We start from the raw sequence: 16909 nt of genomic DNA, 5'->3' as shown, positions 1-16909 counted from the left end.
ATGGAATCAAAGTATTAATCTAATAGGGAAAGGGTCCTTATTCTATTTAACAAAGCGTTTGAAATAGAGTTCCACCAAAAAAGCCCAAAAGACCATAAACAAACCCTAATAATCCTCCACACACTCTAGCGTTTTTGATCAGCGCCCTCTAAAGTCACATGGGGCGCTCCCCCCCCCCCATCCGCTTCTCGAACTTTCAAGCTGCAGGTCCCCTGTTCCCCATTGTTTGCCAAACAGATATGCTGCCACTCGCCAAGCATAATGCCTTATGTCAATTTGCACGTCATGCCTCGAGAGTACACTTTGACGAGGGTACGGATACATACTGATCATGCTGTGTCACGTTCTATTTGTTTTACCTGACTGTAACCTGGCCTACGCTCTATTTAACATAAACCAGGGATGAACTAGGGGTTAGTCTCGAATTTTATCAGTATACAATTGTCTGGTGGTTTTCACAACCACGGCTATTGAGACATGCCACTATTGCAATAGCCTCTCCATTTGGATGTCACGATAGGTAAGTACAGTCGACTCTTTAAACTCCAGTTTTCATATTTGTTATGATTTTTTCTTTACCTTTGGCTTTTAGTCGAAAAAGTCCCAGATTATTTTCATATGGTGTACTATTCAGGTCACTCAAACGGCGCAGCGTGTCTTTTGACGCGATGTGTGCTTTGAAGTGGCGTGGTGTGCACAAGCATGACATTCCCTGTGGGGACTTCCAAATAAAAGATGACCCTAAACCAATTTACAGATACATTGTGTGGACTTGCCCACGTCCACAGAACGTTTCCAACTCTCTCTGCAAACAGGTCAAGAGGCAATTTTTGGTTAGTTTTATTTGTCGCAAAATGAGAAGAAACACTCAAGAGAATCAAAGTACAAAAAAAAGGAAAAATGGGGTCGAAAGAGTTATCACTTGAGGTTTTTTTTACACATTTCTTAACTACACGAAAACAAAGGTATGTCCCCGCTAGATGTAACGTAAACATGCCTGAGTCTTTAATCGGTGTGGTGTATGTCTTTAAGCACGTTTGTTTATGGTGTAAATCGAGGACTCACACATGAAACGTCATCGATTAATCGAGAACAGGAACCAAATCGAGGACTCCTCTGCTAGACAACGTGTACAAAACCAATGAGAGCTATTGCAAAATGTTAGACTATAAACAAAGGAAAAGGGAAGAGGAACAAAACACAAATCCTCGATTTACACCATAAACAAACGCGTTTGTTTATAGTGTAAATCGAGGATACGCACGTGCAGCATCACTTGTGAATCGAGGACAGGAACCAAATCGAGGACGACCTCGATGAGGATATGTGTACAAAACCAATGAGATATGTTGCGAAAAAAAGTTTAAGTACAAACAAAGAAATAGGGAATAGGAATAAAAGAAAATCCTAGATTTACACAATAAACAAACGTGCTAGTGTGTGTCTAGGTGCGGCGTTCAAAAGGTAAGAGTCATTTAGTGCAATTATTTAATATTAGACCTATTCACAAGAAAGACATTTATTGCGAAATTGTGAACTGTTAACTTGAATGGTGCAAGACTATTTATGCATCGTAGCCTCATTTAAGTTTTTAAACGTTACTTATATATTACGATATGCTTAATCCCAATCAAAAATATGCACAGTCAAAAATATGTTTGTAACACTTGGAATGTATAGAAGATCCGTCGTCATGGTAACGGACCATGTATTTGGGCATTCTAGTCCAATTTGAGGGGAACATATATATTACAACAAAGCATCATCCTTAGCCTTACAAAAAAGAAGAACAATATTGAAAATTCATCTCCATAATATTTTCGGCCCTAGAGTACAGCATTTGTTTGCGACTAGTAACATTGCGTTCATGCCCCATTTTCAAAATGACATGGTTTGCTCTCCAATCCGCTTTTTGAACTTTCAAGCTGCAGGGTCCCTGTCTACTAGTGTTTTCCAAACTGATACACTGCCGCCAGGCAAGCAAAATATGTCGTGTCAATTTACCCGCTGTGTCTCGCGAGTGCACTTTGACGAGGGTAATTTATATAAGGATAGATACTGATCATGCTGTGTCATGGTCTATTTGTTTTATCAGACGGTATCCTGGCCTACGCTCTATGGTTAGCTTTAGGGTCATTCCCGATTTTTATCAGTATACAATTGCCTGGTTTTGTTCACAATCATCGTCATTGATACATGCCACCATATAGCGTTTGTCATGACAGGTAAGTACACTGCCGGTTTTAGGACGACTCTTTAAATGTTCCCCCTCAACTTAAACTTTTATTCGAAACGGTCCATCCACACTTTCATATGGTGTACAAATAAGTTCAGTAAAACGGCGCGGTGTTTGCCTTAAAGCGGCGTGGTGTATGTCTTAACCACGTGGTTAACGTGGACATATTTTATTCAGAAGTCCACAGGGTGAATGTAATGCTTGTGCACTTTAAACTATTGTTTCCAGCACATCCCCTAGATATCTCAAAGGAATTCCTGAGCATTAGGTGATTTTGCCTTTTAGAAATTTAGGTCTTTTTTCCATACAAGGATCTCGTTCTTTATCTTTTACACAACAATGCATTGTAACATTTTCTGGTTAAATCTTTCTGGCAATTCAGTCAATCCTCTCTGGACGCATACACATTAATTTTGCGCATACCCTTCAATGTTGCCTTCTAGTTCGATACCGTCGTCTATCTTTTTTGAACCTCAACGTGCAAAGCGCGAAGCATGTCTTGTGATGCTCTCGAGAGTCCAATTTACTTCATCGTTCCCATGGCGCACTATAAAACGACGTGGTCACCGTTAATCCTTATCACTTTCTTCGCACAGTATTGAGTGCAACAAACCCCATATCAGAAAGCACACAGTTGTGCGCGCACTCGCGCATTGAATGTTGATTTAGAATGGGATGTTGATGTGCCACAGAGGAACTGTTTCATTACAATTTGTTGTTATAAGCAATTTTTAAATACTAGATACCGCCCCATATGTATTCCCAAACACAACGAATAACAATTTTTATAATGGTAAGATATAGGAGAAATAATGGACCTAAAATCTCATTAAACTATAAAGTTTGTACGCCCAAACGTGGTATTTCTGAAATTAATAAGAGAAAATTTGATTCGCGCCACAAAGCCTCACATAGCAATAATGGATGCATAATTATTTTTCTTGGTATTTTGGTGTGTTTTTTTACTGGTATACGCATTTTTTTCTCGTGCGGAGCCTCCAAAGAGTTTTTTTGGTAGCCGCCAGTAGTTTAAGCAAGTTAAATTGTTTTATGGCGTAGTATTTTCCCAAACACAGCGATTGTCCTAGTTCGGATATTTGGCATACTATGGCTGGTAACATATTTCTATGGGGGCGCTGCTCAAACTCGACGGTCATAGATACTATGGGACAATGTAAGTGGCGCTTTTCAGGTCGGCACAATTGTCGAAGTTGGCATCTGAAAGGCCGCTGGTAAAATAAAAGGGAACTTGTTAAACAGAAGGGCACTCCTTAAATATTTGTTTGGGGTGGAGTAAACGCTGTAAAAAAAAAAAGGACACGTGTATTCAAAAGGGCAGTCTTTTCATTCAAAATATTGGAGGAGGGGATGGCTTCGGCAGTGCATTTTGATATAACAATAGAAGGATTAAACAGGAGATGAAAAAAAAGAGCGAATGGTCAATGATCTTTGAATGGTCAAGGAAGTAAGGAGGTGAAAAAGAACAAATTACACGGGAAAAAATAGGAAATATAACCGACATTAACACAGCACCGATAGAGTGTCAATGTACTTGCACTAAATGAAAGCACCTCTAAAGTTCAGAAAAATGAAGGAATCAGGCACCAGGCATGTGTTCAACAGTTAGTGGGTGGGGGTGCTCACTCAATGATTCCTTGCAACCTGCTCACTGACATGATCACTTGGATGAAACTCAAAAGGAAAGGTCTTTGAGCCCTCAAAAAATTAGCAGCAAATGGAATCAAAGTATGAATCTAATAGGGAAAGGGTCCTTATACTATTTAACAAAGCGTTTGAAATAGAGTTCCACCAAAAAAGCCCAAAAGACCATAAACAAACCTTAATAATCCTCCACACACTTCAGCGTTTTTGATCAGCGCCCTCTAAAGTCACATGGGGCGCCCAACCTCCCCCATCCGCTTTTCGAACTTTCAAGCTGCAAGGTCTCTTGTTCCCAATTGTTTGCCAAACAGATATGCTGGCACTCGCCAAGCATAATGCCTTATGTCAATTTGCACGTCGTGCCTCGAGAGTGCACTTTGACGAGGGTACGGATACATACTGATCATGCTGTGTCACGTTCTATTTGTTTTACCTGACAGTAACCTGGCCTACGCTCTGTTAAACATACACCAGGGATAAGCTAGGGGTTAGTCTCGCATTTTATCAGTATACAATTGCCTGGTTGTTTTCACAACCACGGCTATTGAGACATGCCACTATTGCAATAGCCTTTCCATTTTGTTGTCACGATAGGTTAGTACAGGAACGGTGTTAGGTCGACTCTTTAAACTTCAGTTTTCATATTTGTTATGATGTTTTCTTTAACTGTAGCTCTTAGTCGAAAAAGTCCCAGATTATTTTCATATGGTGTACTATTCAGGTCACTCAAACAGCGCAGCGTGTCTTTTGACGCGATGTCAAAAATAAAAGATGACCCTAAACCAATTTACAGATACATTGTGGGGACTTGCCCACGTCCACACAAGGTTTCCAACTCTCTGGAAACAGGTTAAGAGGCAGTTTTTGGTTTGGTGTGTCTGGGTGCGGCGTGCAACGGCGCGGTAAGAGTCGTTTAAGCGTCGCGATACACGTTCTTAAGGTGAGGGTCATTTAGTGCAATTATTTAATAATTGACCTATTCACAACAAAGACATTTATTGCGAAATTATGAACTGTTAACTGGAATGGTGCAAGACTATGTATGCATTGTAGCCTCATTTGAGTTTTTAAACTTTGCTTATAACATTAAGATATGCTTAATCCCAATCAAATATATGCATTGTCAAAAATATTTTGTAACACTTGGAATGTATAAAAGATCCGTCGTCATGGTAACGGACCATGTAGTTGGGCATTCTAGTCCAATTTGAGGGGAAATCTATATATTACAACAAAGCATCATCCTTAGCTTACTAAAAAAAGAAAAAAAATATTGAAAATTCATCTTCATAATATTTTCGGTCCTATAGTACAGCATTTGTTTGCGACTAGTAACATCATTGCGTTCATGCCCCATTTTCAAAATGACATGGTTTGTTCTCCAATCCGCTTTTAGAACTTTCAAGCTGCAGGTCCCCTGTCTGCCAGTGTTTTCCAAACTGATACACTGCCGCCAGGCAAGCAAAATACGTAATGTCCAATTTACCCGTTGTGTCTCGCGAGTGCACTTTGACGAGGGTAATAATAGATACTGATCATTCTGTGTCATGGTTTATTTGTTTTATCAGACGGTATCCTGGCCTACGCTCTATGGTTAGCTTTGGGGTCATTCCCGATTTTTATCAGTATACAATTGCCTGGTTTTGTTCACAATCACCGTCATTGATACATGCCACCATATAGCGTTTCCATGTTTGTCAGGACAGGTAAGTACACGGCCGGTTTAAGGACGACTCTTTAAATATTCCCCCTCAACTTCAACTTTTATTCGAAACGGTCCATCCACACTTTCATATGGTGTACAAATAAGTTCAGTAACACGGCGCGGTGTTTGTCTTCAAGCGGCGTGGTGTATGTCTTAACCCCCCCCCCCCCCACCCCGACAAAAATGGACCTTGATTTGTGTCCATGTAGAATAACCTAGCCTTATGTTTTAAGCAGTGTTGTAGTAGTGTACTTTTTTAACGAGTACCGAGTACTTAGGTTACCGAGTACGAGTACGAGAACGAGTACTTCGGAGTACAAGAACAGGTCTCCGAGTACGAGTGTTTTTACTTCCGAGTACGAGTACGAGTACTTCCGAATACGGCCATACGGCAAACTGGTTCATTGTGCGTAATTGGCCCAGGCCCAGTCAGACCGATGTACACAAACACACTCACGGCTAGTTAAATGTAGTTTTAAAACTAGTTAAATGTGTTTGTCCGGACGTTCACAGAGGAAAATCAGGAAACTTCGATTTCTCTGCAAGTCAATCAACCATTTCAAACTGAAAGTATCGATAAAATAAGGCCGCTGTGAGTAATTGCTATACCATTTTCCCCCGAGTACTGCTATTCCAGTTCGAGTACTCCAATGATCGAGTACAATTTCGACATGTTGAGTACGAGTACTTTGCTGCCCGAGTACGAGTACTGTCATTTCGAGTACGAGTGCTTTGACATGCGAGTACAAGTACGAGTGCGATAATTCACAGAATACACGTTGCACATGACATCAGTTTAATAATGGCATACGTGTGGACGTCAGGGTTAAGCACGGCTCGCATAGATCACAATCCGCGTAGTATAATATTTTTGACAAGGGAAAAAGCAAAACCATTTTACTAGTGTGGCTTTTTTCCGTTGTCCAAAATGTTATAACATTTGAAGGACATTGCCCCTAAAACGATGATTATCACCGTGCATTATATGTAAATTGATCACATTTAGATCAATTTCAAGTACGTTGCAATCAAGGTACAACGTTGCACGTATCCCTTGAATGATCTAATACATCGCGTGTAAACCAACTTGTTTCGGTTTGAAAATCTCAGACTCCTGTCATTACCAAGGGAGATACGAATCCGACAATCAGTGTGCCACTTACACTGCCTTCTGGACAGAATATACGATCTTCATTTCAGCATACCGAAGTAATTAGACTGGCCTGATTAAGTATCACAGGGTGTTGATAGGAGCCATTGGTTGAAATTTTATATAAGCTGTAATGAGCGATAAGGTCTTTTTAGAGTTGGGAATAGAATTGGCGCGTTTTTATGGTTTGTTTCAGTAGAGATCCAACCCTTTTGGTACAACTATCACTAAGTAAAAAAGTGTCTGGAAACACCCGTTTCAATATTGATTTTGGCGTGTTGCCAATAACGCGATCGAATGAAAAATCGTTTTGCTCAACTTCATGTATTTCTTTGTGTTTTGAGCGTTTGGGCCCTGGAAACCTAGACGTGTATATTTTGTTGGAAAGAAAAATTTGCTGGTTGGTTAATAATATGTGTTCCTTCGTAGATGCCATGGTTTCGCGGTCTGGAGCATTGGGCTCATGATCTGTTGCTAAATCTGCAGGTCGGGGTTTCAAATCCAGCCTGGGGACGTGGTGTATATAAGCTTGGGTTAAGACACTTCGTCACTTATTGATCATCCCCGTCCAGGTGTAAACGGTACCTGTGAGGGAACAGAAGTTGAGTATGACTATTTGTTGACTACTTTACTACACAATAACAGCATCGACCTTATCATTTTTTTTAGTGAGCTGAGATGGTTACTGGAATGTGTTACGTACCTAAATGGTATTTGGATCATGATGTAATATAAAGCGCACGTATCCACCAGGACTGGTGCTCAAGGCGCTACATCATTATTACCCCTGCTCATTGGGCACATGAAACATTCCAAATACCGTCTCAGCTCCCTGGGGAGTATGCAGCTCGATGCAGCCTGTTAGGCGCAAGGAAGCTAATTCAATCACAATAACCACCTCTACCCTCACAGGTACCCATTTACTCCTGGGTGGAGAGAACCAATGAGTGACAAAGTGCCTTGCCCAAGGGCACACGCACCATGACCCCGTCAGGACTCGAACCCGTAGCACCTGGAACAATACAATATCCATACCATTTACTTTTTAAAACGTTTACTTATTGATGCTTTCTTGTAGTATTCGACATGGAGCTGTTCGCTACGATCGACGTTCTCAATTCGCGCACACTGCTGATCGGCATCGTGGTATTTCTGGTCTTGTTCCGTTTTCTTCGTCGACCGCGCAACCTTCCCCCAGGGCCATGGGGCTGGCCTATACTTGGCAACCTCCCTCAAATGATGATGTCAGGAGGCACCATGTTTGAGTTCTTTTCAGAGCTGACGAAAAGGTTAGTGGAAGTGATGGCTATAGTTATAGTTTATACACATATACAATGGGAGAGGGAACATCAAGCGCATCAACGTCAAGCTGAAAGTCTACACTGTATTTTAAATACTTTCGCCTTTAAATAAGACTGATTATTCAGGGACGAAATGCCTTAACCTATGGAATCATATGATCAAAATCTCAGGTTTCTAATCTCATGTCTAAGAAAGAAAACCTTCACCCCGAGAGAGAGAGAGAGAGAGGGTGAGGGGGGGGGGAGAGAGGGGGGGGGGAGCCAGATAAAACAATTGACGAGAGACCTATTAGCTAATTTGAGATATGGCAGACACAACAGGTGGGCCCATTTTTATTGGGTATTCAACTCTCTTTTTTATCCATATACAAATATTGAGTGGCTCAGAGTGAAATGGGAGGAATATTATCGCAAGGTTAAATCTTCACCTTTCCAGTTCACGAGGCGAAGCCGTGTGAACTGGAAAAGTCCAGATTTTACCAAACGATAATATTCCTCCCATTTCACAATTTAAAGCCACCTAATATTTGTTTTATATAACTGACATATAGATCCTTGTCATTTGATGTATTTGAACTTTTATCACAATAAAGACTGGAAGAAAATGTATTTCTCTCTTCCTAACCACCCCTTCACGAAAATGTTTGAACCCAACGCTGTATCGCTGACTCTTTGGAACAATACGCGCTACGCGCAGTGCTGAACTCGCACACCAGCATGCATTTGCACACAAATACCGCGTCATGGAACAAGAATGATCCTAACTGTTCAATAGTATTTCCCATTCCCCATGGGCGAATAGTACTTTTTGAGCCGCGGCGTGAATGGGAGCAATAACGAATGTCACGTGATGTGATTTCCACCAATCAAATGACAAGGATCTGTATGTCGGATATATCATACCAACTAACGCCCTCCTATTGTATCCGTCGTATCTCAAATAAGCTAATGAGGTATGCATGTAGTCTAGTTTGATGGATAAAAGATTTCAACTGAACAAGTTTAACCCTGCAGGTATGGCAATATTATACATGTCAAGGGCGGTGGCATATCTATTGTAGTTCTCCATGGGTACGACACAGTGAAAGAAGCATTCTCGCAACATCAACTCAGCGGCAGACCTGAGATACACATCACTAACAAGATTTTTCCACACGGGATAGGTGAGACCATTATATCAAGACAAATGGGCCTTCGTTTGAACCAGAGACATTAATCTATCAAGAACTATCACGTTTTGCTTATGGTAAAAAAATCCAATTTCGCAAATTCTTCACTCAAATTATGCCCAAATAAAAACAGCCAGAACCTCTCTAACCAAAGAATATTGATTAACTCTGAAAATCCTAGCTAAACCCCAGTCCCTCTGACAACAACCACGTGTTTGTGCAATCATTATAGTGTAGCCAGTCACAAGGCCGGGTAATCTATTCTCCTCCCATATGACAAGTCATCAAGCTCAAACAACGGCTATATTTGCAGTCTTCTGACGTATGACCACATAACAACTTAAATTTGACAGACAGCAAAATAATCGGGTGAATTTGACTCCTATTACAACGTGCACTAGAAACTGCAGTACGCACGGGAAAAAAATATACTAACATCGAGGGATAATTACTGGGCTTTTCTTTGAACTGAAAAGTTAAATCACATTAAGAAAACAATTGACAAGTTGTCTTTTTGAGCCATAGTGGACACAATAGGGCGTTATTTTGAGTGGGTACACTCTTGTGTGTAAACACTGGTTTCTTGTATTATTCAATGGGGTTCTGAATGTATTAAAACATTCGTTGACATTAAAAATTAGGTAGGGAGCATTATGATGATTTTTTTTTACAGGCTTTACAGACTATCGTATGTAGCCTACAGCTATTATATTGTTCACTTGAACAATCTGTTGCGGTTAGAGATGAATCAATTAATTTAACAAAAAAACAACACATTTTTGTTGATCCTGTTTACCAACTTAAGGCATTGTGCAGTCTTCTGGCGAACAGTGGGTAGAAATTCGTCGTTTTTCGATGACCGTGCTTCGAGGCCTTGGAGTTGGCAAATCAAGCTTCGAGCAGACCATATCGAATGAGGCAGAAATCCTCATGGAGGAAATCAAGAAACACAACGGCAAGGCCTTCGATCCCAAACACGCGGTAGGTAACGCCGTGTCCAACATCATCTGCTCGGTAGTGTTCGGGAAGAGATTCCAGTACCATGATCCGGAATTCCAACGCCTCCTGAAGGTTTTATCGGACAACGTCGTCCAGGGAGGGTCCGGGGGCATGATTGAAATGTCCCCCGTGTTTTACAAGCTAAGAATGCTGCCCTTCGTTCGACGGTACATTCACGCGGTCGAAAATTTCTACAATCACATCTATCGCCTCGTCGGGGAACACACTCACGAGAAAGATACCGATAACCCTCGCGATTTCATCGATATTTTCCTGAACGAAAAGGAGAAGAAAGATAAACAGGGCATTGAGTCCCTGGCGCTGCAGAGCGAGAACTTGCCGCGCATTGTGAGCGACCTTTTCGCTGCTGGATCGGAGACCACTGCCACCACGCTCCGTTGGGCGATGCTTTACATGATGGCCTACCCTGAGGTACAGGCTCGGGTCCAGAAGGAGTTGGATGACGCCACTAGTCGTAATCGAATGCCGAGAATCGCTGACAAGCCTGAGCTGCCCTATACCGAGGCAGTGCTTTGTGAGTTGCAGCGCATTGGTACTATCGTACCAATGTCTGTACCGCACATGTGTTCCGAGGATACCACATTGATGGGGTAAGTGTTGAGTTTATGTAATAGTTCGTCGTGTGCCCGGCAGAAGGGCATATGTGCATATGCCCTTATGCAATAGCGCGTAATAACCAAAATGTTTCCAGCAAAAGGGCATATGTAGAAAACTGCCTCCATTTTAATTAGATTTAAACATTTTCGTCAGAAATTAATACAAGTTGTTCCAAAACTTATCAGTGATTCATACTTGCAACAAGTTTCAAATTTGTACGATTTATATTACGTGTGGGAGAACATTGGATACAAAATGCGGGCGGCCGGGAACAATGGAACCTTTCAATGCAATTTTCTTGAAAATGATTTTCGCGTCAGAACGCTCATATGCCCTTCTGCCGGGCACCCGACGAGTTTGAGGTGGTGTGCTTCATGATGTTTTGTATCGCCCGTGGTAGTAAACGGCGAATCGGTAAAGCGGAGCTCCATATTCGTGGACGTTGTACAAAACCCACTGATCATGGCACGAGAGATTATTCATTTTATTTAAGCAGTATGTAGCATTGTTTTGAATCTGTAAGAAAGCAAATGTGATATAAGTTGGGACCTTTGCGTCTCGGTAACCCTTCCTATTTTCAAAATTATGCTCGAGTCCATAAACGTCAGAATTTTGTCATGTTTTTAGAATTTATGCAATCACAATTTGAAACATCACGGTACTATTCATCAATAGGGTTCAAAATGTCCCAATACATCGGCTCACCGCACGCAACATGTTTAGATGTATACCGCCCTATGTTGTTAATGAACTGTTGTTAAGGACGAGTATTATCAAGACCTTCCTCAACCCCTGAACCTAATACCTTGTAGTTCTTGTAGGAATCGTTTGGTTTCTAAATTGGGTGTTGCACTGTTCTTTTAAATAGGTACAACATACCGAAGGGAACTTTGGTATTCTCCAACTTGTGGCACAACCACTTTGATCCATCTGTGTGGGCGGAGCCCAAGAGCTTTCGCCCGGAGCGATTTCTGGACAAAGACGGAAAGTTTCAATCGCGCGAGGAGCTCACGCCATTTGGAGTAGGTAAGTGTACATTAATGATAGTTTGAAGTCTGACTGAGCTAGATTAAAATTTACTAATTTGATTCTCTAAAACAATAAATTGAGACGTGACTAAATTCAATAAAGCAAAAGATAAATTCCGAACACGACCCTGAGCACTCTCAATGTTTTACTATGCGTCTCAGACTGAGAGATACATGTCTACAACATGTTTAGCTTTATTTTATTTCTTGTTCTTGAAAAAAAATCTAGGTCGCCGCATTTGTATTGGAGAGCATCTTGCGAGGCAAGAACTATTCGTCCTTTTCACACACTTGCTGCACCACTTCACCTTGAAGAACCCCAACAAGACAACTCCGGTATCCTTCGAAGGGAACGATGGAATTGTGTGGTCTCCGCAGGACTTCACCGTCTGCGCCATTGCAAGAAATTGAGAAGATGGCCTTTGTGCGAAATGCCCGCATATCCCCACCAATTATTGCAATATTGCATGGGCACTACTGACCGCTTCAATATCGTTTTTAATTAAAAATTTAGGCTAGGTCACTTTCAAAAACATTTGCATGGATAGGAAACTTGTGAGAGGCTTGGTGGCAGCACACCCATCGGTACTTTCAGTTGTTCACGTCATGTTTAAGTCAATGTGCGCGCATGTGCAAAATGACGCAAACAATAGCAAAAGACCGGTACGTTTGCTGCCACCAGAAAAAAAAAGTATCTCAAAAGTCTCCAATAAGCCCTCGGATGAGGGTGCTGTGGAGTTACCATTGACAGTGGTGCGAACACACGTATCCAAAAATTACATTTTAAACAAGATTCACTCAAAGCTACCAAACTCGTTTAGTGAACAGTATGTGTAAGTGTTTGTACCAACGAATGGGACGTTTCAACAGCACACTCATCCACTTATTATGGCCTACTTCGTACAAACGGAGCATGCGTGCATGGAAGTACTGACCCGCGGTCATCAGGTATGTACCGATATCAAACGAAAACTCAAATAATATAGAGATAACTAGTGCCCCTGGATAGGCCGGTGGGAAGAACTGATATGAACATCATCAGTTTGAGAATAAATCATAAAATGTGCTATCCCCCCCGAAAAAAATATAAAAATATAAAAAATAAAATAATGATAATAATAATAAGCAAAAATACACTTCAACGATTGCCATGTAAAGACACCATTTATGTATATTTCTGAAACTGTTTAAAATGTGATTTCCAACATTATAAAATAACATTTAGTTTTTATTGAATATTGATTCACGTAGAAGCCACAAACATAACTTTGTTATAATTTTGGAAACACTGAGCTCAACTGAAAAAATGTAACTTCTTCATGTGAAAAGTAAAGTGACATATGCATGGATGTAAGCCACCCTGAAGTACATTGCCTGCTCAATATTAGTCGCTTTTCACAGTCTGAAGCTTTTTAAGCGCATTTCAAAGAATGACCGCAATACTGTAAATAGCAATATCCTCTTTGGAATTTAATTCTCTATGAACAAACGTTTGAGATGTTTGATCTGATTTTACGTTTTAATATTCGACGATTTAGTTTCAGATATTGTAGAGAGATAAAATGAAACCCACACAATGCGTGCGATCGTTGATTGCTCATGTAGTTCACATCACTTAACGTAAAACTCCCGACCAGCGCATAAAATCGTCATGTGAATTAAAGAAACCAATAAAGACATAATATAGAATTTTTTTAAGAACTCAAACGCTGAAAGCATAGATAGTTTGATTCGCAACGCTTTTGAAAATAGTTACTGTTATTTTTATTTGAAATCAAAAGAGTGTTACATCAAAGCAAGCCTATGTCGACTACTATACATGTACATTTAACTGTCAATTAAATTAGAGTGATTACTTGATTTTTCGGTATATGACAAAACGGACTTTTTATTTGTTCAAACATGGTCAAAAAAGTCTTCCCGTAGGGCCTACTGATAAAATGACTTTGTTATCTTTTCCACACTACCGCAGTTGCGTATCCAGAAGTGGTTGGACCTTGCCCCCCCCTCCCCCCGGCGGATTTTTGTGAAAGATATTTGAATAATAGTTCTGACATGAACCCCCCCCCCCCTCGAGCAAGCTCTAAAAGCATCACAATGGCCCTTGAAAATGGACCTATCATATTTACCATAATGTATGATAATGGTGTCTGGCAAATCCTTAAATGTTTTGACAGTAGTCGGTTTATGTTCCAACAAATTCACTGATTCCTTTTGGGAATCACTCTTTTGGTCTAGACATTGTCCACTCTAGTTAGGACAAGGACTAGTTACCACCATAGTTGTTCCAAGCGTCGTTGAGTTGTCTGGTTGACAGCAGGCGCGATTTTGAAGCCCATAGCAGTGGATCCAGATTTTTTGCAGGGAGGCATGCTGAAATGTATACAGTTTTCTTCTCTGGACACTTGGATGTATCATATTTTCAATTGGGAGCACTTACAGAATCCTACTATCATTTACACTGTACTACAGACGCCCACTTCTCATGAGTATTTATATTGGGGTAGACCGTTTGCATGTGACGTCACCTTTTAACATTTGCTACTGCCATTTTGTATGCCAATTCTTGTTTCTTGTTTTTTTTTATTTGTGTGTGTGGGGGGGGGGTAGACTTTTGTTTTGTTGTTTTTGCTGGGGAGGGGCTCAAGCCCACCTGGCCCCGGTAGAACCGCGCCAAGTCGACAGTATGGTACAATTACAGTTACCAATAACATTTTTCACTTGTCATCAGTCCTGAAAATGTGTGTTCATCAAATCAGATGGGTTTGATCCCAGGGATGGAAGTGGTGGAGGGACGACATGTTCCCCAACATTTTTGGTCGATGAATTTTAATCGCTTGCCACTCCTCCAATAATGTATCTCAGTCTTAACCCAATATACTTAAATTGTACTGTTCCTGTCTTCCAAAGGTGATATAACTGTAAGATATTTTGTTTGTGTACCATAATGGGCGTAAATGCACAGATTAATACGTACATGTGTGCCTTTTGAACCTATTTTAAATACATGTTGGGAGAGCAAACTTGTTCTGTTTCGGAAGTTTTGGACCGAAAAAGTAACTTTTTCATTTCAAACACTTGAGTTGGTTTCAAACAATTGGGAAAATAAAACTTTCTTCTACTGGACTAGACAAATCTTGATAACGTCTTTACAACATCCCCCCTCCCCCCCCCAAAAAAAATGAAGATTTGGTTGCTTAACAGATTAATTTGGAGGTCGTACAATGGGAGATCCAATAATAAACAAATCAAGAGTAGTTCAATAAAACCTAATAATTTCCGTATAAGACGAGCAGAAAGGAGAAAAGGACAAGAATGGAAGAAACGGAACAAGGAGAGAAATGGACAAGAAAAGAAGGGAGAGAAAAAAAAAAACATTCATTAGGGAAAAAAGAAATAATACCAACATTAAAACAGCACCAATAGAGGGTCGTTCTGATGGCACTTACTCACAACACCTCTAAAGTTCGGTCCAAAAAAAAAAGATAAGCAGAAGTGGAAAGAGGCATCAGGCATTTTGTTCAGAGCTGGAGCTAGTGTATGGAGGTGCTCACTCACTTGTAAGCTGCTCATTGACTGGCTCATTTGTGTGACACTCTTAACTAAGAAAATGTATTTGACCCCCTCAAAAATAAGCAGTTAAAGAAGCAAGTGGAAACAAAATACTATTCTAATAAGAAAGGATCCTATACTCCTATTTAACAAAGAGTCTCAAATAGAGTGTAAAATAGAAAGAAAAGTATACTCCACCCACACACATACCTATGAACAGCACCCTCAAAAGACAGAGCCCCCCCCCCCCCACGCTTGCGAATTTTCTTTTCCGAAACTACCTCCGCATACATGTGTATTGATTAGAAATAATTTATTTACTTTGCCCATAAGGTCAAATGAGGGCGCTGTTAAAGTTAACCGATTAAACTTCCGCAGATTTGTTGGGGGTTAGGAGGATATAGAAATAGTACGTTCATCAGCGGCAGATATCTTGTTTTTATCAATATCAGACCGATTTAGTCCTACAGCCGACGGCCGGAATGTATTTTTAGACACCAGAGGAAGAAGAGACAGCCCTGGAGCCCGTGCACTGGCTGGTATGGGATTGATTGATTTCTTGTTCATGTTATTTTGGGGGTTTTACAAGCAACGAAAGTGTAACTTCCATGATACCGACCGGGTCAGAGGTGTGGGGGACTGTGCTTGTGTGTAGTACCCCTAGCATATACCATTATGTTCACATGTCTGTACTCGTACCTTTGAGTCTAACATTGGGACTATAAATGTTCATTGTTGTGGGAAGGCTGTTGTATTTGCAATGGAGCTCTTCGTATCTGGGTTGGACTATGTAATTTTCTAGGATAAATTTATTAATTGTTCACACATGTAACGTGATTGATGGGATACGTGCACATGTATGTGAAGTTATGGGCGTTTATATTGGTTTATTTTTAATGTATTTGATTACTATGTTTTTTGGTGATGAATGGGAGATGGACGACTAAAAAAATTGATGTGACCGAATCATCACCCCTGAACCTCGACTCCACACCGAGTTTCACTACGCATGGATGGCGCCCTCTACGATATTTTTATGATACGTACGCAGGTATATAATTATCAACAGTTTAAGAAGGAAGTGGAGTCAAAATACTAGTCTAATGGGTAAAGTGTCCTACACCTATATTTAACAAAGAGTCTCAAATAGAGCGCAAAAATACTCCTCCATACACATACATCTGTCAACCGTGCCCTCTAAATGCAGATGCCCCCCCCCCCCCCGCTTCCGAAGTTCCAAGCTGTTGGTCCCCCGTCCCCCAAATGTTTACCGCTACACAGGCATGTTTCCTCGAGAGTGCCACTAGGCAGTGACGAGGGCAGTGATAAATGCTGACTATGCTGTGTCATATAGTTTTGTTTTTAATCTGACGGTAACCTGGCCTACAATCTGTTCAACAGACGCCAATTAAAGGGAATATACATCATTTGCTTTTGCTGTAATTTTCAGAAATGGATGGAATTGGGGGTTTGGAAATATATAGCAAAT

General features: G+C 40.7%; 1 protein-coding gene across 4 annotated transcripts; it reads left to right on the top strand.

Moving 5' to 3' along the window:
• The first annotated feature begins 406 nt into the window (after positions 1 to 406).
• Positions 407 to 13714, top strand: LOC119718780 (cytochrome P450 2J6-like). Of its 4 annotated transcripts, none has more exons than XM_038188198.1 (6): positions 407 to 520; positions 7832 to 8042; positions 9069 to 9217; positions 10029 to 10833; positions 11709 to 11866; positions 12098 to 13714. In XM_038188198.1, the coding sequence occupies exons 2-6, from the start codon at positions 7840 to 7842 to the stop codon at positions 12277 to 12279; spliced, it is 1497 nt and encodes a 498-aa protein (XP_038044126.1). In that variant the 5' UTR covers positions 407 to 520; positions 7832 to 7839; the 3' UTR covers positions 12280 to 13714. The 4 variants fall into 4 exon arrangements, with proteins under 4 accessions (XP_038044126.1, XP_038044125.1, XP_038044124.1 ...); XM_038188197.1 differs by lacking the exon at positions 407 to 520 and adding an exon at positions 4388 to 4492; XM_038188196.1 differs by lacking the exon at positions 407 to 520 and adding an exon at positions 5501 to 5604.
• Positions 13715 to 16909: the final 3195 nt, after the last annotated feature.

Source organism: Patiria miniata, unplaced genomic scaffold, assembly GCF_015706575.1.
Source record: "Patiria miniata isolate m_02_andy unplaced genomic scaffold, ASM1570657v1 HiC_scaffold_7, whole genome shotgun sequence".
Taxonomy (NCBI): Eukaryota; Metazoa; Echinodermata; class Asteroidea; order Valvatida; family Asterinidae; genus Patiria; species Patiria miniata.
The sequence above is the reverse complement of the archived record's forward strand: the minus strand, read 5'-3'. Positions and strand labels throughout refer to the sequence as shown.

What these genes read in the sequence shown, in the direction of transcription:
- LOC119718780 (XM_038188196.1), top strand. Translation starts at nt 5,568, where the DNA reads ATGCCACCATATAGCGTTTCCATGTTTGTCAGGACAG. An exon ending in GATTTTTCCACACGGGATAG is followed by an intron (nt 9,218 to 10,028) that starts GTGAGACCATTA and finishes TACCAACTTAAG; the next exon opens with GCATTGTGCAGTCTTCTGGC. An exon ending in GAGGATACCACATTGATGGG is followed by an intron (nt 10,834 to 11,708) that starts GTAAGTGTTGAG and finishes TCTTTTAAATAG; the next exon opens with GTACAACATACCGAAGGGAA.